Genomic DNA, 21,593 nt, shown 5'->3' with positions numbered 1-21,593 from the left:
CCTCTCCCTTAAAACCCACATCCTTTCGTCTTTCCCTCTCCTTCCCTCTTTCCTGAAGAAGCAACCGTCGGTTGCGAAAGCTAGAAATTCTGTGTGTGTGTTTTATTTATTGTGCCTATCTACCGTCGCTTTCCCGCTTGGTAAGTCTTGGAATCTTTGTTTTTAATATATTTTTCCCATGTGGAAGTTTCTTTCTATTTTATTTAGAAGCTAGTAAAATACGTTGGATTCCAGGTCCACTACGCATGCATGACGTTCTTCACAAGTGGCTGTTGCAGGAGGAGACACTTGTTCAAACTATGAAGTCCTTGAGTTCACAGACTGGAGAGAGAGACTATACCAGTCGTTACAGGTTGCCGCCTGCTGAGGGCTACAACCTGCTTGTCACAGCAGTTAATCCTGATCCTGAATCTTTAAATACCAGCCATTGGGATTTACCTCAGGCAATAAGTGGTAAGTTGACAGTAATTGCAGGTGCTGCAATTCATAAATGGCAACAGTGTTCTGTTGCTGATACTTTAAACAACTGGATGTATTTCTCTGCCTGCCAATGATTTGTCGAACTGCATGTCTGAAGTTCCAAATTTATGTACATTTCAGGGTTTTCTATAACTTATTCTCCAATACTGAATGACAGGTACAGTAACAGTTTTTTAATGTTGCCTTTTTGGTGATTTTCAAGTAAAGTAAAAGCATTAGAGCACACACACACACACACACACACACACACACACACACACACACACACACACACACGAGAGAGAGAGAGAGAGAGAGAGAGAGAGAGAGAGAGAGAAAAGCATATTTCATGCATATCTGTATACATACTTCATTTGTGTCTGTAGCAAATTTAGTCTGCAGTTTCATCTGGATACCGAAGAAACTGTTTGATTCTTCACTGTGTTGTGCAGAACATGTTTTGTTTGTGAACATACCGTTTCTAATTACAGCAGAACACTGAATTATTATAAGGATGTTGTTGCCTGTGGAGATATACCACATCTGAAAATTTCAGAAACTGCGAAAGGAGAATGGTTTGTGAAGTGAAAATCGTAATAAGAACAATAAAGGACAGAATAGAAAAGACTTCTACCTTTATCCTGAGAATTAATACCTTTATTGTATGATTGCATTTTCCACTGTTACTCGAATACATTAAGTCATGTTTTCTATACCTCAAGGTATGACTATACACTCCAAACCCAGTGAAAAGTTGCAAGCACTGCAAGATTCATCCACATCTACACATGTACTTCATACCAGTATTAACAATTTAGTCCTAGTCCATCTATGTATAAAGCAAGTGGCATGATTCAGTGAATGCCATAATTCTTGCTGTCTGCTTCTCATTATCACTACTTGAGATCTCCGAAGGGCACAATTGTTGCACAGTCATCCTCAGATACCAGTCCTCTAAATACATACAATAGAGTTTCACACTTTTTGTCCATAGATTTTCATTGTACTTTCCCTTGGCATATCTTTTTATACTCATGGTTGGCCAATATTGACCTGTAAGCAGTGCATCTCTGAACTCATACATTGTCCAATGTCACACCAACTTGATAAAGATTCCAAATGCTGTAGCGGTAATCCAGAATTAGTTGCATTGCTGCCTCATATACAGTTTCCTTTATAGATCGCTACACTTTCCTAGAATGCACACAATAAAATGAAATCATTTGTTCATCTTTTACACTAATGATTTGATGTGTTCATCCCATTTCATATTGCTTTGCAGTATTACTCATACACCATATGTAGAGCCAAAATTCGTATGTAATTAAATTTTTTTTTCTTCCACATACTTAAAAAGTGTAAATGTTTACGGGATTATGTTGCCACTCTTGGTATATTTCATTTTATTATAATATATCTGTGTAATTATATGTTTTTGCGGGCTACTTTCTGGACAATATCTTTATTAGACCTGAAGACAAGAAGTAAATTATTTTTAAAATTCTGGTTATATTGCAATAAAAAATAGTTAATTTCACTCGACTTGGATTATGAAGAAGATTATTATGCTTAATTTTCTAACAAGGACCCCTGGAGTGCAAGGTTGCAAAAGGCCAATAATATTTGTGGCATTTAATGTCCCACTTATTGTCTACCATGCAGCCACAATATTGTTTGCCAATGGCAACAGGGGGCGGGACTGGAGGTATGCAGTGGTGAGCACAGCATGAAGATACAAAGTGTAGTTGAACTGCTTAGCCAGTAACTCATAACAGTGCTACAGTGCTAGTGGTGTCGATAAAAAACAGAGCAATGGCAATGATAGACAAAGCAAATATTGTGTTATATCTACAACAGTTGCCGAAATTGACATTTCATCAGAAAGGAACCCAAGGAATTCTGCAGAGTGAGATAGAAGTGGCAGATGAAATATTAGTGTTTTTGCAAGGTGAGTCACTAAAGTGTGTGGCGTCATATACGCTCGACTGTGCAGACAGTGTACCTGAATAATACAGTGATGACGATACATGCTTAACAAGTGAAAGTGATACAGAACCAGGTGGCCCCCACCCTCAATGGGGCTGGCACTTCTTTGGCGGGTTTGTGCTTGGCTACTATGGCGTTTCAGCCTTTGCAGCATGTTTTCCCTTCCAGGGTGCATGTCTGTCCTCCTGCTATTCTTTTGCTCCTCCCTTGGGGAATATGTGTGGGATGTTTTTGGAAATGTGTTCTGCATTTTCAATAGCTGATATCAGAACAGTCTCTCAACTGTTTTTTTCCTGTGTGCTCCTGAAGGCCGGCCCATGTATCTGTCGTGTGACAGGTGACGTGCTAAAGCATAATTCACAGCCCCGTTTCGACAGGTTGGGTTTGCATATACCCCCTGGTACAGCTCAAGCCCTGGGAGGAGTGATTGACTGAGCTGCTACCTTCCAAAATTGCCGATTGGTCCCTCTGTCAAGTGTTCTGGAGGTGTGAACAATCACCTAAAGTGGGTGCAGCCCCTCTGAGGCCCCCCCCCCCCTCCCAGTTGGAAGGATGCTGGCAACCATTGGGGATTTTCTCACAATAAGCCAATCATCATCATCACGGTCAATGTCTATTAAATGTAAACGGAATGAGGCTAACGATTCAGAGAGCCTCCCAGCTGCACCATGGTTCCTTGTGGTTTCATGTATTGAAGACGGTCAGTCCTTTGCTACGGTAAATCCGTTTAGTATTCAGAAAGGTGTTGATGCAATTTCTGACCCTGTAAATCATGCTCTTGTTTACGCAGTTGCGTGTTGCTTTTGGAGACTATTTCTGATTCTCAAGCATAACAACTGCTTGCAGCTTTGCTCCTCCATGACTGCCCTGTCCATGTTGAGGCCAATCAAATGCTGAATTCTTCCCATGGTATTATTTACATTAGGCTGCTCAATGGTCTGACTGAGGCAGAAAACCAAACATACCTCTCTGAGGAAGGCATCATTGCAGTCCATTGGGTGATGAAAACGATAGATGCATACTTAGTGTACACACACACACACACACACACACACACACACACACACACACACACACACACACACACACACACACACACACTTTTTCTCACTTTTGATAGTGTTGTGCGTGGATCAAAGCAGGCTATGAAGTTATCACAGTCCGACCGTACATTCCGACCTGATGCACTACTACTAGTGTCATCGTTACGGCCACAATCAAATGTCCTGTCCACGCACAGCCAAATATGTAACCTGGGGTAGGGATGCTCACAAGGGCAACTGCCCATTTGCTTCTCTCCAATGTATCAATTGCAATGGTAACCATACCACCACCTCCCGAGATTTTCCTGTGCATCTCAATGAGCGGGCTATCCAGATCTGGATGAAGGAAAAATTGCCTTATCCAGTAGGTCGCGAGTTGTTGGCTAGTTGGAAACCTTGTGTTCTACCATCTGGCACTTACAGCACGGTTCTTGCTGAATTTCGCTCCATGAAAGACACGCCCACACAGACCATGCGACCTCAAATTCAGCACCATAGTTGTAAACTTGCCCAATGTTGTGGTAGCATCCCTGTCTCCTCCTTCAGCCGTGCAACAAGCCACCAAACTTTTGCCTTATGCGGCAGAGTTACCTGCAACACAACCGGCAGACCGGAAAGGGCAGGAGGAGGACTCCAGTGAAGACTTTCTGTGTCTCTCCAACCAAAAAACATCTGAATCTTGCTCTGCTGACTGGAAAGGCTCCAAGAAGTCAAACAAAGGCAAACGGTCTTCTCCTTTGCCAATTCGTAGATCCTCTTAGATGGTGTTGCCACATGATACCCTCACCCAGCCAGCCTCCTTGTCCGCCAACTGTTTTTCTGCCGTGAACTCTACAGACTAACAGAAGGAGCATGCCAACACTTCTGTAGATCTCATGGAGCAGGATCCTCTGTGCCCTGTAGCTGTGAGTCTTTGAAGGCTGGCACTGAGGTGACACCCCTCCCCTTTCCACATCGTGACTCTCCTGCAATGGAAAGTTCGTGGCCTTCGATCCAACAAAGAGAACTTACAGCTGCTCATGGAATCGCAGCATCTGCTTGTTCTCTGCCTCCAGGAAACAAAATTGCGTCCTCATGACCATTTTGATCTCTCGCATTTCTTCCTAGTCCACTTTGATCTTACCTCAGAGGACGGCACTCCATCTCATGCGGAAATCATGCTGTTCATCCAGGATGATGTTCGTAGGCAACCTATCTCTCTGACTGCTTGGCTTCAAGCTGTTGCAGTCCTCATTTTCCTTCCTCACTTTTTCCCTTTGTACAGTTTACATCCCTCTGTCATCTTACGTTCCATCACCTTCCAAACACAGCTGGTGAAAGAAATGGGCCAATAACTAGAAGAAAGGGCAGAAGTCCTCCAGCTTATTGGTTAACTCCGTTGCCCCTTTCTGCTGCTCAGTGACTTTGATGCCCATCATCACCTTTGGGGTTCTTCTCAGGACATGTCCAAGAGGTGCCCTCGTGGCTGCCACTCAATCAACTTAACCTCATCTGCCTTAACATGGGAGCACCCACGTTCCTTTCAGGCTCCATGTACAATTATTCCCATTTGGACCTCTCAGTCTGCACTGCCCAGTTTGCCAGTCGGCTCGAGTGGTACGTTCTCTCTGACACATACTGGAATAATCATTTCCTGTGTTCTGTCTGTCTGCTGACTCCTACCCCACCTATGTGCACACCCAAATAGCAGCTTTCTAAGGCTGACTGGAGGCTTTACTCCTCCCTGGCAACCTTCTACAAACAACATTTCTTCAGTTGTGGTTACCAAGTAGAATATCTTGCAAACATTATCCTTACTGATACAGAATGTTCCATTCCTTGCAATTCCTCTTTACCACGCTGTTTCTTGGTCCCTTGGTGGACAAAGGTGTGCCGCAACACAATTCACGCTCGGGGACATGCTCTCCACGTTCTTAACTGTCCTCCTACGATGGCAAACTGCATTCATTATAAACAGTTGCATGCACAGTGTTGTCACATTTTTTAGCATAGCAAAAAAGCTAGCTGGATTTCCTTTACTAGTTCTTTTAAAAGTTCCACTCCCTCCTCCGTCATGTGGCCTGACCTCCAACGGCTCTGCGACACCAAGGTCTGTTCCCCAATATCCGGCCTGACAGTAGCAGATGATGTCATAGTAGATCCTATTGCTATCTCCAACACTTTTAGCCGCTATTTTGCGGAGATTTCAAATTCCACCCACTGTCACCCTCCCTTCCTCCATTGGAAACGAGTGGAGGCGGCTTGGGCAGTACACCTCTCTTCCCAAAATCATGAGTGCTACAAATACACCTTTAATTTGAGGGAGCTAGATCATGCTCTCACTTCGTCCTGATCCTCTGCCCAAGGACCGGATGATGTTCAAATTCAGATGTTGCAGAACCTTTCTCTTGTGGACAAGTACTTTTTTCTTTATATGTACAATCGCATCTGGGCAGAGAGCACATTTCCCAGATGCAGGCATGAAGCCACTGTCATCCCCAGTCCCAAGCCTGGTAAGGACAAACACCTTCCTTCTGGATATCACCCCATTTCTCTCACCAGCTGTATGATTCATGCCTGGGTGTATGGTGGCTCGAGTCTCACAATATATTAACCACTGCACAGTGTGAATTCTGAAGTGTGCCGTTCTGCTGTTGACCATCTTGTCACTTTGTCATGAGTGGTTTTCTGCAGAAATACCAGACTGTTGCCGTGTTTTTTGATTTGGAGAAAGCCTATGACACCTGCTGGAGGACCAGTATCCACCGTACTCTCTATACGTGTGGCTTTCATAGCCGCATGCCCCGTTTCCTTCAGGAATTTTTCAAAGACCGAGTTTTCAAGGTATGTGTGGGTTCTGCCTTGTCGGACACCTTCATCCAGGAAAACAGTGTGCTTCAGGGCTCTGTGCTGAGCATCATCCTCCTTGCTATTGCCATCAACCCTATAATGGTCTGTCTCCTGCCCGGCATCTCCTCCCCCTTTTCACTGACGATTTTGAAATCTATTGCAGTTCTCCACTGACTTGTCTCCTTGAGTGGCGTCTTCAGTGATGAGTCTTTACTCATGGAGCATCAACAATGGCTTTCACTTTTCCACTGCCAAAACCATTTGTATGAATTTCTGATGGGGCAATTGGTTTCTTCCACTATCTTTCCATGTTGGGCCTGTTGCTCTTCTGTTTGAACAAACTACGAAATTCCTGGGACTCATGCTCAATAGGAAGCTTGCTTGGTCCCCCCACGTGTCTTACCTGGAGAGCAGATCGTTCCACCCTCCACCATATGTACTGGTCCCTTGTCCATTTAAAACTAGACTATGGGTGTTTTGTTTATGCATTTGCATGTACATCCCTCTTACACTGTCTCAATACTATCCACCATCATTGCATCCGTTTGGCCACTGGCACCTTTTACACTAGTCCAGTTAGAGTCTGTGTGCAGAAGCTGCCTAACTACCGCTGTGACTTTCTCCTCAGCCTTTTGTCTGCCATGTCTGGCCACCCATCCTATGCCTCCTTCAATGACTCCTTTGATTGCCAGTATGGGGCATGTCACGTTTCTCTTTTATCTCCTGGAGTTCGCTTTTGGATCTAGCTCCGACAGCTTAACTTCACGCTACCTGCCACTTTCCTGATTGGTGTGAACTCTTAACCATCTTGGTTTCCTGTGGCAGCCCGTGTTCACCTTGGCCTTCATTTGCTTCCTAAGAACACTACTCTGGCCTTGTTTTATCGCCATAAGTTTAATGACTTATGTACGGAACTTTGCAATAGTACTTTTCTGTACATTGTTGGCTCTCAGACTGACCGTGGTGTCGAGTGTGCCTTTGTTATTAACACCGACGTTTTTCGGTATCGGCTTCCAGAACAGTGCTCGGTATTTATGGGAGAGCTCTTCACCCTGTATCAGGTCATGCAGTACATCCAGCAACACAGGCTTTTCAGTTGCATCAACTGTTCTGACTCGCTCAGGGCCCTTCAGAGCCTTTGTACACCATCCATCCGTTAATACAATGGGTCCAGGAAAGCCGACACTTGCTCACTCTTGATGGAGTTACTGTGATGTTTATGTGGGTTCCTGCTCACATCGGTCTAGCGGGAAACAAGGTCGCTGACTCTGGTGCCAAGGCTGCAGTCCTCTTACCTCGGCCCGCTAGTTCTTCCATTCCCTCTGTTGATCTGTGTGTTTCTGTCTGTCAGCAGTTGGTGTTACTTTGGCATCACTGCTGGTCCTTCCTTCTTGGGAGCAAGCTCCAGGGAATTAAGGCTCTCCCAATGGCTTGGACGAGCTCCTCTCAGTCCTCTCGCCATGAGGAGATCATTTTACCTAGGTTGTATAGTGGTCACTGTCTTTTTAGCCATCACTATTTGTTAAGTGGTGCTTCGCCACCACTCTGTGCTCACTGCCCTTTGCTGTCTCAATTATCGGTCGTTGTAGCGAATGACACGTGGACTCTCGACCGTGTTTTACTTTTTACTGTTGAAGCAATATGGCAAAGGACATTTAATCTTTAGCTCAGGTCATCCATTTCTCTATGGCATATTCCATGAAACCTTCTCCAAGTCCCTGTTTTTGACTGTTTTTCCTTCCATTGATTGGGCCTAATGTGTAGTCATTTTTAACCCCTTTTTTGTCTCCATGTTGTGCAGTTCAGATGTGGGTGCATATGACCCAGGTTGTTTAAGCGCTCTAAAACAAAAACAAACAAACAATATCCCATCTCCAGTGAAACATAGTAAAACACAATTGTTGTCCAAGGAGCTGACACTAAACCTAATTACGTACATGGAAGATCATCCGCAGCATAGTAAGAAAATAATTATGAACAGATTTTGAATAACTCCGCAGCAGTATGACCATGTAGCACATATGAAAAACTACAGATGTTTAAGGGAGGACAAAGCACACTTGTTACAAAAACTGGTGTTAGTGCATTTCGAGGTCGCTCAAAACAATTTATAGGATGTGAATGATAGTGACGACATTATGCACGTCATATTGCGCGCGACATAGATTACAGTGATTTCAAAGGAAGCGGTGGATTGTCAAGTAACTTCAAACATAGCTACAGAATTGGAAGACTACAAAATTTCAAGCAAACTTGATGTGACACATCAATCTGCAGAATAAGTCCGAAAATTTGTGATGAAATAAACAAACTTGTTCCATAGTTCACTAAGGAATTTGTTTTCAACTCTGACCTATTGGGATTTGAAGAGGAAGTGTATACAAAAGGTACCTTCGAGATTAGAGGTATGAAGAGAGTTGTATCGAAATCAACTAACTTCAGTGCCTTAATGCACTTGTATACAATTATGCTGACTGTTAATCTGGATGATAAATTGGCTGGAAAGTTATTTATTCTTCTGTGAGAATTGAAGGCGCTTTACCCCCTACAATTCTTTCTTGTGTGCGTGAACTTGCAAGGGCAGTAGGGAATATTTACGTCGCAGTAAATAAGAGTGGCAAAATGGATGTAAGAGAACTGCAGCTATGGTATGAGCACTGCTTTTGGCAAGTAGCTGATCAAAGTAACTTGCTTTTGCTTGATTCCTGGTCTGCATATAAAAATCATACTCCTTTAGAGTAAAATATCCCTTCTGAAAAATATGCGACATTGCTGTTCATACCACATGGAGCCACTAACAAATTCAGCCTCTGGATTTTTTTTTCCACATCTATAACATACACTGGAGAGCCAAAGAAACTGGTACATCTGCCTAATATTGTGTACAGTCCCCGCGAGCACTCAAAAGTGCTGCAACATGTCGTGGCATGGACTCAACTAATGTCTGAAGTAGTGCTGGAGGGAATTAACACCATGAATCCTGCAGGACTGTCCATAAATCTGTATGAGTAAGAGGGCTTGGAAATCTCTTCTGAAAAGCACATTTCAAGGCATCTCTCAACAACATTAATGTCTGGGGAGTTCGGTGGCCATCAGAAGTGTTTAAACTCAGAAGTGTTCCTGGAGCCACTCTGTAGCAATTCTGGACGTGTGGGGTATCACAGTGTTCTGCTGGAATTGCCCAAGTCTGTTGGAATGCACAATGGATGTGAATGGAGGCAGGTGATCAGACAGGATGCTTAAGTACGTGTCACCTGTCAGTCTTATCTAGACATATCAGGGGTCCCCGTCACTCCAACTGCGCATGCTCCACACCATTACAAGCCTTTACCAGCTTGAACAGCCCCTCCTGACTTACAGGGTCCATGGATTCATGAGGTTGTCTTCATGCCTGTACACGTCCATCCACTCGGTACAATTTGAAATGGGACTTGCCCGACCGTGCAACATGTTTCCAGTCATCGACAGTCCAATGTTGGTGCTGATGGACCCAGGTGAGGCAGAAGCTTTCCGTTGTGCAGTTATCAAGGGTACACGTGTGAGCCTTTTACTCCAAAAGCCCATATCGATGATGTTTCGTCGAATGGTTCACACGCTGACACTTGTTGATGGCCTAGCATTGATATCTGCAGCAATTTGCGGAAGGTTGCACTTTTGTCATGTTGAACGATTCTCTTCAGTTGTCGTTAATCCTGTTCTTGCAGGATCTTTCTCTGGCTGCAGCAATATTGGAGATTTTATGTTTTACCAGATTCCTGATATTCACGGTACACTATTGAAATGATCGTACAAGAAAATCCCCACCTCATTACTACCTTGGAGATGTTGTGTCCTATTGCCTGTGCACCAACTATAACACCACGTTCAAACTCACTTAAATCTTGATAACCTGCCAATGCAGCAGTAACCAATATAACAACTGCACCATACACTTGTTGTCTTATGTAGGTGTTGCCGACCACAGCACCGTATTCTGCCTATTCACATATTGTTATATTTGGCTGTGTACTCATATACCTTGAGCCACTTGTTTGGATCTTGGCCATTATCACCAGAGAACAAGGAAGGATGTCTCATGTGGTGGCACACAGTTGCTGTCATCGTAACATCATCTTATTCTTCTGTATCCGGTAGATTGTGATCTGTTGAAAATGGCTTGAACTCGGGTTTCTCGCCATGTAAATGGCGGCTCCATCAAGGCCTGATGGAAGCCACTGTGTCGTCAATAATAGATGGTATCACAAGTTCCAATACCCGGCACCTCAACCAGAATAATGTCACATAGAAGAAGGAATTAATGATGAACACTAACTTCACTTAACAACGGTTTATTCAGCACTTGCACATACAAGAGCGGGGATCGAACTGCCTCCGGCCAGAACACATACGGTGTACATACAGCTGCAGAACATTCCAGTACAATGATTCTTGCCGTTTGTGGATACTTCTATAATGTACTTGAACCAAATATAGAAATTAAAATTTTACAGTTCAGGTGAGTTTTGAACTTACGACCTTCCATGCAACAGTCTAGTATCATAACCACTACACTTCAGCGACTGTGTTACTCAGCTTCTTCTGTGACGTTGCTCCCTCCTTAAGAGAACAGCGTCTTGGTGTTATGTCCTCCTAGTCCGGGAATAAGTCATCGGTCCTTCATACTCCGACTTCCAATGACTGATGTTCATCCTGGTGGTGATCTTCTTAGAACTTCCCTTGCCACTACGTTCTTCGTCACCTTTCCTCTTGTTGCATGTTGCTGGAGCTTCAAATTTATCCTGGGTTGCATTTGATGGACGTGGACCATATCTCTGATCTTTCGTCGTCTTGTGATGGAGTCAAAATCTTCAACTTCATAAGTAATATCAGACAACTGTCATACAACCAAATAAGGTCCAAAGTAGCACCCGAGGAGCTTCTCAGAGAGACCGATCTTCTGAACAGGAGTGAAGATCCAGACGAGGTCACTAGGCTGGTAAACAACAGGGTGGTGGCTCGCTTCTTACCTTTGGCTATTGTTTTCTTGAGCCTGCAGTGTGCTGATTCGAGCTAACTGCTGAGCTTCCTCAGCTCTGGTTAACACCTGGCTGATGTAGTTGCGTCCACATCATCGGCATGTAACAGAAACACAGTGTCCATCATCGCCATCGCCTCATGACCATGCACCAGAAAAATGGTGTAAATCTTGTGGTGTCTCGTTTGGCGGTGTTGTAGGCAAACATAATGCCATTTAACACCTCATCCCAGTTGCTCTGCTCAACATTGACGAACATTGATAGCATGTCGGCCAACGTCTTATAAGGTGTTCAGTAAGCCTGTTAGTTTACAGATGGCAAACAGTCGTCATGTGATGAGTAATGTTGCTCCAACGGTTTAGCTCTGTCACAAGATTCGATTGAAAAACTTTCCCTTGATCTGTAATTAGTGACCTAGGGCACCGTGTTTTAATACAATGTGTTCTACAATGAATTTATCTACCTCGAATGCTTCAACTGTTTTCACAGCTTGTGTAATTGCATAACGTGTCGTATAATCAGTGCAAACAATAATCCATGTGTTGCCACTAGCAGACGTTGGAAATCGTCCGAGGAGGTCAATCCCAACACGCTGGAAAGGCATTTCGGCTGGTGGAATTGGTAGGAGTCAGCCACATGGTTTCTGAGGAAATGCCTTTCTCCTCTGGCACTCTAAATAGTGCGACACATAGTGACAGACACACCTAAATAAACCTGTATAGAAAAATCTTGCAGATCCTATTGTATGTCTTAATAAATCCTAAATGTCCGGCCTCAGGTGTGTCATGGAATTTCTATAGAACATCTAAGCGCATATGTTTAGGAATCACTGGTAGCCACCTCTTTCCAAATGCATCAAAGTTTTTCTTGCAAAGCAATCCATTAACTACCGTAAATAGTCCTTTCACATCCTCTGACCAGTTTAAGGCAAGCATAATTTGAGATATCTTGGTGGCCTCCTCCTGCGCAGGAGAGAGATCCTGGAGTGTAGCGAGACAGTCACTATCTTCATCAAAGTCCTGATGGTCTTGCACAGGGTTTTTTGAGGGACAGTTGGTCTGTTGGTGTTTTTCTTTCACTTCTGTACACAGTGGTAATGTCATATTCTTGAAGACATAGTCCCCACCTGGCGAGTCGTCCTGTTGGATCCTTAAAACCTGCCAACCAACAAAGTGAATGATGGTCTGGAACAACTATGAGTGGCCTTCCATAGAGATATTGTTGGATTTTGCACGTGGCCCAGATCACAGCAAATCATTTTCTTTCTGCAGTTGAGTAGTTTCCCTCGGCTTTTGTAAGCGTCCTAGAAGCGTAAGCTATAACCTTCTGTTTTCCATCTGAAATTTGCACCAAAATAGCACCTATCCCATACCCATTGGCATTTGTGTGTAGTTCTGTAGGTGCTCTCTCATCATACAGACCAAGTACAGCGTCAGTTGTCAGAGCCTTTCACAGCACATTGAAAGAATCTTGTTGAGCACCACCTCAGATAAATGTAGCATTGGCTTTTAACAACTCTTTGAGTGGCCTGGCTTTGATACAAAAGTCTTTGATAAAACAGCGGTAATAAGAACATAATTCGAGGAAGCTTCTCACATCTCTAATACTTTTAGGAACAGGAAATTCCGTTATAGATCTCACCTTTTCTGGGTCTGGTGCACACCTTCGTTTGACACAAGGTGTCCAAGTATTTTGATTTCTTTTGATCCAAAGAGACATTTTCTTGGATTAAGTTTCAGTCCAACTTGATGGAGACACTTAAGAGAACGGCTCTGTGTTTTTATGTGTTCATCAAATGTCTCTGAGAACACTATAATGTCATCTAAATAAAAAAGACACATCGTCCACTTCAGGTGACTTAGATTATCCATCATCCATTCAAAAGTTGCTGGTGCATTACACAAACCAAGCGGCATTACCTTAAACTCATACAGGCCCTGAGGGATGATGAATGCAGTTTTCTCATGATCAACCTCATCTACTTTGATTTGCCAGTATCCAAAGTACATGTCCATGGTTGAGAAAAACGTAGGCCCCTTCAGACAATCTAGTGTATCATCAATTCGTAGAGGAGGGTAAATGTCCTTTTTAGTTAACTTATTAAGCTTCCTGTAATCAATACAAAAGCACCAACTGACATCCTTCTTCCTGATGAGGACAACTGATGATGACCTTGGGCTCTTCAAAGGCTGAATGATGTCCTTCTTCTTCATTTTCTGTACCTTGTCGTGAACTATTCGACGTTGCTGGCACATGGCATGGTCTATGGCTTATTGATTGATTGTCTCCAGTGTCAATCCAGTGCTTCACCATCAATGTGTCAAATTTGCTCTTCACCTGTGGATTGAAGCACCCAGAGAACTCTTGGCAAGTAGCTTATTCTGTTGTTCCTTAGTGAGATCTGGTGATAGTTGAGCTAGAAGATCTTGTCTCGTAGTGGTAGCACTAATTTCGCCCACAGACTCGACGTGCGAAGTTTCTATGACACTCAGCTGTTCTGCAATCAATAGCTCAGCATTTGCTAAGCACTTGCCTCTTGGAAAGATCTGTGGTTCTCAGCGACAGTTAACTATCCACAATTCACCGAATCCGTTCTTAAACGAGACGACAGAGGCTGAGATGACCAAGTTATTCTTCAGTGGTATGCTTCTCTTACATTCTACTACAAGATCCATGGGTTGATGCATGGAATAACACATGACACCTTTCTAGCGCTGACTGCAGGAATGATCACTTCATCCAGCACACACAGTCTCCTCACACTCAGATGCGCATCTTCCTGTCCACAGTATGTCATCTCGTCTAGCATAATCTTTGAGTGACCACAGTCTATAATTGCCTGAGAAGCTTTCAAAAGTCCCATCTGAGAATGACGCCATGACTACACTCTTGTAAGACGACAGATTCTGAGGGCTGTATATGGCCACTTATACCACATGAATGACACATCTTCTTGTAGGTTTTACGTATTTCCGATTAGCCACCTTCAGCAGAGATGTTTTGTTGTCGACGAATACGGTTTTCTGCAACTGGCAACGGTACTTCTCCAAAATGACTGCATATGATGCTCCAGAGTACACAAGAGCTTGAGCTGGTCAGCCATCCATGAGGATATCGACGTAGATTTCTATCATTTTTGTAGTGATCAACAGCGGAGGGTTTTTCTCTTCAGCGGCCTCACCTCCTAGGAAGGTCGCACTCTTTAGTTTTCCAGGTTGTGGCGGCTAGGTGATCGGCTGGAGCTCCTACACAGCGATGGAGACCTTGATCGGCATGTTGGGGAGCGTACTCTTCAGCGGCTACCTAGTGGCGATGGTGACCTACATCGTCCTGCACCCACATCTTCTTGTTCATCTTTCTGTGCTGGAGTTGGTGTCGGCTAAGATCAGTCTGGTGTCTCTTGGTGCGGGCATCATCAAATATCAGCTGCCTTTTGTGACAATAGCGCACCACGTGTCCCAGTCGTCCGCAGTGGAAGCATACTGGTTGGTTATCCTGGGTCCTCAAGGTGTCAATCTTTCTTGGTGCTCAAACAGGTTCCTCATGCGGCATTGCAGGAACGTAACTTTGCCTGGGTTTCGACTTTGTTACCGTTTTAAAGGGAAATGAAGGACGAGAGATTGGGTTCAAAGTCGGTTCCACTTCCTCCCTTATGACCTCTTGAAGCATCTTGGTTTTTTGCTCGCCGTACAATCCAAGTGCCTTCTGAACTTCATCTCTCACTATCTGACGAAGTTTGGAAGGTAGGAGACGAGATACTGGCAGAAGTAAAGCTGTGAGTACCGGGCGTGAGTCGTGCTTCGGGAGCTCAGATGGTAGCCCGCGAAAGGCAAAGGTCCTGAGTTCGAGTCTCGGTCGGGCACACAGTTTTAATCTGCCAGGAAGTTTCGTATCAGCGCACACTACGCTGCACAGTGAAAATCTCATTCTGAAGAACACTTGTGAAATGAGTTACTTCCTCCATCACAGACATTGATACAACGTTTGGAAGCCGTTAAAAAACTTCTTGCATGTAATTCTTTTTTGATGCATTGTCTCGATGTAGTGGCACCATTTTATGAAGTTATCTGCTGTCGAAACCTCCTCCAGGAGCAGGGCTTGATCATGTCCTCAGCAACACCCTTCATGAGATGTGCAACCTTATCTTCCTCCTTCATTCGAGGGTGCACTATTTTACACAGCTCCAAGACATTGTGAATGTAGGATGCTGTGCCCTGCACTTTAATTTACCTTCAGCCTTGCACTTCGATCGTCGTGTGTCGCCGAAATACTTGTGTATTTCCGCCTGGAATACTTCCCAGCTTGTGAACTTCTCCTTGTTGTTCTCATACCATTGCTTGGCAGTGCTCTCAAAGTAGAAAAATGCATTAGCCAAACACACAGCGCCATCCCATTTGTTAAATTTGGCTATATGCTCATATACCTTGAGCCACTTGTTTGGATCTTGTCCATCATCACCAGAGAACCTGGAAGGATATCTCATGTGGTGGCACACAGTGGCTGCCTCTGGTAAATCGCGATCTGTTGAATATGGCTCAAATTTGGGTTTCTTGACACGTAAACGGTGGCTCCGTCGTGGCTTGATGGGAGCCACTGTGTCGTCGATAATGTGCGGTATCACAATTTCCAATACCCGGCGCCTCCACCATAATAATGTCATGTAGAAGAAGATGTAATTAGATGAATGACGAACACTAACTTCACTTAATGAAGGTTTATTCAGCACTTGCACATACAAGAGCGCGGAACGAATTTCCTTTGACCAGACACATACAGTATATATACAGCTACAGAACATTCCAGTACAATGATTCTTCTCATTTGTGGATACTTCTAGAATGTACTGAAACCAAATAAAGAAATTATAATTATACAGTTCAGCTAAGTTTTGAACTCATGACCCTCCATGCAACAGTCTAGTATCATAACCTCTACACTACAGCAACTGCTCTACTCAGCTTTTTCTGCGACAATACATCTATATTTGAATACACATGCCTATACCAGTTTCTTTGGCGCTCCAATGTATTATCTCACTATCTGTAGCTACGACTTAAAGGATAGACAGTTTTACAATAAGTTCCACAACAGAACTATTTAGCATTTGGTTGCAGGCCAGCACATTTCATCAGTTCCCATCACCCCATTATGCCAATATGATTCTAGATGCATTCTTTAAGAGTTGATACTTAGCTGAACGTCCTGTTCAGTTTGTAACTCCCAAGGAGTTTGCCTCCAATCTTGATGGTGCGAACTTTTATGAGCACTGTGATGCCTCATTTTTTACTCTGTTTTCATGGTGCCAATTAATGTTTGTTTTGAACATTTTTGAATGTTGATAATGTCCATTTCTTGAAATGTAACAGATACGTCCCATAGAAGGTTTATCACTGCATCTCCCAGACAGCCATTTTCTGTCACTGTCCTGATGCACATTGTGAGTCATTAGCAGCTAATATTTTTCCTATCGTAATTGTTAACACAACATGTTCAAATGAGTCTTACTGAAGATTGAATTTGTGACCTCCCACTCGAGGGGTGCCTTGTAAGATTTGATATTTCAGTTATCAAAAGCAAAGCAGATATGATAACAGTACTTCGCTTAACATTGTTGTAGCCATTATTGTGTAGTAAAGTGCTTCATGTGCTGTCAAGATTGGCAGTGGGGCAAACAAAAGTCTAGCAGCCTGAAGTTTTCCCGATTGCTAGCAACTTCTACCAATTCAGAGCGAGGGAGTGTGTTTGTAGTAGATAGTACTTCTTAAGAGCTCACCACTGTTTGTGTTCAATATGCCTCCAGTTACACCAAACTTATTTAAATTAAGATTTTTGATTACAATGAACAACACTGTCACTGCCAATGGAGAGCTTATTCTGTGTTAAGCGTGCGTTAAGAAGATCAGACGCTCTGTGAAGTCCCAACTTCAGCAATATATACATAGTGATAAGCATACAAAGAACAAAATAGTGCAATTGTCTAAGAAGCAAATGTTGTTGATGCAAATGCAAAAGACTCCAAACCTCAAAAACAAATGTTTCAGTGATATGTGCTCCGCTATGGTTGCTGCAAAAATTCTGTGTTTCAGACTTCAAGTAATGGCCGCTATCGACAGGGAATCTCAAGTTGATTCCATATTTCTGGATTTCCGGAAAGCTTTTTATACTGTTCCTCACAAGCGACTTCTAATCAAGCTGCGGGCCTGTGGGATATCATCTCAGTTGTGCGACTGGATTCGTGATTTCCTGTCAGGAAGGTCACAGTTCGTAGTAATAGACGGCAAATCATCGAGTAAAACTGAAGTGATATCAGGTGTTCCCCAGGAAAGCGTCCTGGGACCTCTGCTGTTCCTGATCTCTATAAATGACTTGGGTGACAATCTGAGCAGTTATCTTAGGTTGTTCGCAGATGATGCTGTAATTTACCGTCTAGTACGGTCATCTGAAGACCAGTATCAGTTGCAAAGCGATTTATAAATGATTGCTGTATGGTGTGGCAAGTGGCAGTTGACACTAAATAACGAAAATTGTGAGGTGATCCACATGAGTTCCATAAGAAATCCGTTGGAATTCAATTACTCGATAAATAGTACAATTCTCAAGGCTGTCAATTCAACTAAGTACCTGGGTGTTAAAATTACGAACAACTTCAGTTGGAAAGACCACATAGATATTATTGTGGGGAAGGCGAGCCAAAGGTTACGTTTCATTGGCAGGACACTTAGAAGATGCAACAAGTCCACTAAAGAGACAGCTTACACTACACTCGTTCGTCCTCTGTTAGAATATTGCTGCACGGTGTGGGATCCTTACCAGGTGGGATTGACGGGGGATATCAAAAGGGTGCAAAACAGGGCAGCTCGTTTTGTATTACCACGTAATAGGGGGGAGAGTGTGGCAGATATGATACGCGAGTTGGGTTGGAAGTCATTCAAGCAAAGAAGTTTTTCGTCGAGGCGAGATCTGTTTACGAAATTTCAGTCACCAACTTTCTCTTCCATATGCAAAAATATTTTGTTGAGCCCAACCTACATAGGTAGGAATGATCATCAAAATAGAATAAAATAAAAGAAATCAGAGCTCGAACAGAAAGGTTTAGGTGTTCGTTTTTCCCGTGCGCTGTTCGGGAGTGGAATGGTAGAGAGACAGTATGATTGTGGTTCGATGAACCCTCTGCCAAGCACTGAAATGTGAATTGCATAGTAGTCATGTAGATGTAGGTGTAGATGAAGTGAATATCACATGTTTCTACAAAAGTTCCGTGGGCAACAGATTCCTGGTGAATCAACATTACGGAAAACGATTTTGATTTTTGTTACCTGAAGGCCCTGAAAACTTTGTGATAAGTAATTGCCACACATGAAGTAGTGGAAACTGCAGGCTGGATAATCAACAATAATGGAAAAAGATTGATTGATACTGTAAAGATTTCATGTTAAGTTGCAGACTGGCACAACGAAAAGACTGTTACACACTGAGCTTTTGGCCATTGCCTCCTTTGCAAAAGGAAGGAAGGACACACACACACACACACACACACACACACACACACACACACACACACACTGAAAATAATTTCCTATACTGAGCACCAAGTGTTGTGCACTTTGTATGCCACTCTGTAGAGAACTGCTGCTGAACCTAGCATTGCCACCTGAGCCTGACTGCCATTAGAGGTGATACTGCATAGTGGGTAGTGAATAAGATTGATGACACAATTTTGGCAAAAATCTGTGCTACTTGACTTTTGCTACTATCTTCATTATCTTTAGTGGGCAAGGAGATGTTGCTCCAACAGCCATCTCCAGTAATATTTTATGTCCTAAATTTTTGCACTATGAATGTTTTGTGATGTGGAGACATCATTTACCTCCTGCAAAAATGTTCTTTCTGGTTGCTGACATTCTGAGTCTGCAGAAAATTTTGATAAATACCTGGCTATTCGTTCTGTATCAAAATCAATGGAAAGTTTTGAGACCATAGCGATTTAAGTGAAGACGTACATTTTGGTTAGCTGATGTGACTGAAAACAGTTTTCTTGTAGTAGTGCTGTATAGACTTTCAAAATAAAAAAAAAGTATATATACACACCATCGGTGATCTTGCAACTTGTTAGAATGAAATTACAATGAAATGAACACCCTTAGCTGCTTACAGGCATTGACATACGTCAACGGGGACAGATAAAAATGTGTGTCCCGACCGGGACTCGAACCCGGGATCTCCTGCTTACATGGCAGACACTCTATCCATCTGAGCCACCGAGGACACAGAGGATAGTGCAACTGCATGGATTTATCTCTGGCACGCCTCCCACGAAACCCACATTCTCAACATATTGTCCTGCACTCCATTCGTAGTGCCCCTGCCCGTTATACTCATTACTCGCGGCGCTACTAAGATGGTATCTGTTCTTTCGGACATGTCCGAAAGAACAGATACCATATTAGTATATATATAGTTAAGGCTCACCGGCCACTTGACCATCTTCTTCTGTGCGATTGTACAAACAATGCCTGAACTCTTTACGGGAATCGGCAACGCGCTGCTAGTAATGAGTATAACGGGCAGGGGCACTACGAATGGAGTGCAGGACAATACGTTGAGAATGTGGGTTTCGTGGGAGGCGTGCCAGAGATAAATCCATGCAGTTGCACTATCCTCTGTGTCCTCGGTGGCTCAGATGGATAGAGTGTCTGCCATGTAAGCAGGAGATCCCGGGTTCGAGTCCCGGTCGGGGCACACATTTTCATCTGTCCCCGTTGACGTATGTCAATGCCTGTAAGCAGCTAAGGGTGTTCATTTCATTGTAATTTCATTCTAACAAGCTGCATGGTCACCGATGGTATCTGTCCTTTCGGACATGTCTGAAAGGACAGATACCACCTTAGTATATATATTGTTAAGGCTCACTGGCCACTTCTTCTTCTTCTGTGCGATTGCACAAACAATGCCTGAACTCTTTACGGGAATTGGCAATGTGCCACGAGTAATGAGTATAATGGACGGGGGCACTAGGAATGTAGTGCGGGACAATACATTTAGAATGTGAGTGTCGCGAGAGGCGTGCCAGAGATAAATCCATGCAGTCGCGCTATTCTCTGTGTCCTCGGTGGCTCAGATTGATAGTGTGTCTGCCATGTAAGCAGAAGATCACAGGTTCGAGTCCCGGTTGGCGCACACATTTTCATTTGTCCCCATTGACGTATGTCAACACCTGTAAGCGGCTAAGGGTGTTCATTTGAATGTAAAAAAAATAAGTAATGTAAAGCATACCTCATTTTTATACTTTTCGAGTTTCTTTTACATTTAAGTGCATGTTAAGATAATACGAGGCTTGTCTTAAAAGTATCCAACCTTTGGCCAGAAAAAATATTTCGAATACCTGATGTGGTTGAGACCCTAATCTGCTTCAAAGTAGTCCCCTTGTGCTTGCACACACTTAGCCCATCGATCCTTCCACTGCCGGAAACACCTCTGGAAGTTTTCTTTTGGAATGGTGTTCATCTCTATCGTTGTGTTCCATATTATCTCTTCCTCTTTTCTACTCACAAAATGGGATCCTTTCAGTGGTGTCTTCAATTTTGGAAACAATCAGAAGTTGCAAGAAGCCATGTCTGGAGAATAGGGAGGTTGGTGAATGGCTGTAATTCCATGTTTGGCCAAGAAATTTTGGATCAAGTGGCTTGAAAGTGCAGGGGCATTGTCGTGATACAGTTGCCAGTTTTTCACCATCCACATATCTGGTCTTTTGCACTGAACTGTGTCGCAGAGTCGCTGGAGAACATCTTGATAGTACACCTTTGCCACTGTTTGTGCGTATGATGCGTATTCATGATGCACAATTCCACCAACATCAAAGAAGACGGTCAGCATCACCTTGATTTTTCTTTGCACATGCCGCACTTTCTTCGGCCTTGGAGACTCGGTATGCTTCCATTGTGATGACTGTCTTTTTGTTTCTGGTTCATACTCGTTCCACCCATGACACATCTCCATTTATCAGAGTGTTCAGAAACCCAGGGTCAACGTTGGTGGTGTGCAGAAGGTCCTGTGCAACGTCAAAATGGAGGTCATTTTGTTCCGGCGACAACAACCTGGGCACGAATTACGCAGCCACTTGGTGCATGTTCAAATCATCACGCAAAATTGCATGTGCAGAATCTTACTCACTCCAACCTCTTGGGCAATCTCCCGCACGGTCAAGCAATGATCTGCCATCACCAAATTTTGCATCCTCTCAACAATAGCTGTACTCTGAGCA

General features: G+C 43.5%; 1 protein-coding gene and 2 non-coding genes across 3 annotated transcripts in view; 2 read left to right on the top strand and 1 right to left on the bottom strand.

The window, feature by feature from the left end:
* Nucleotides 1–21,593, top strand: part of LOC126284211 (GPI transamidase component PIG-S) — a 44,876-nt gene that overhangs the window by 14,032 nt on the left and 9,251 nt on the right. Inside the window, exon 4 of the mRNA XM_049982978.1 lies at nucleotides 235–453. Within this exon, the coding sequence (XP_049838935.1) occupies nucleotides 235–453 (219 nt within the window). The remainder of the gene's footprint in view (nucleotides 1–234; nucleotides 454–21,593) is intronic.
* Trnat-ugu (transfer RNA threonine (anticodon UGU)) lies at nucleotides 19,524–19,598 on the bottom strand. The gene has a single exon. It is a non-coding gene; the product is annotated as a tRNA-Thr (tRNA).
* On the top strand, nucleotides 19,998–20,071 carry Trnat-ugu (transfer RNA threonine (anticodon UGU)). The gene has a single exon. It is a non-coding gene; the product is annotated as a tRNA-Thr (tRNA).

The sequence above is a fragment of the Schistocerca gregaria genome, chromosome 8 (genome assembly GCF_023897955.1).
Source record: "Schistocerca gregaria isolate iqSchGreg1 chromosome 8, iqSchGreg1.2, whole genome shotgun sequence".
NCBI classification, from domain to species: Eukaryota; Metazoa; Arthropoda; class Insecta; order Orthoptera; family Acrididae; genus Schistocerca; species Schistocerca gregaria.
Note: the sequence above shows the minus strand (reverse complement) of the source record. Positions and strands in the feature narration are given on the sequence as shown.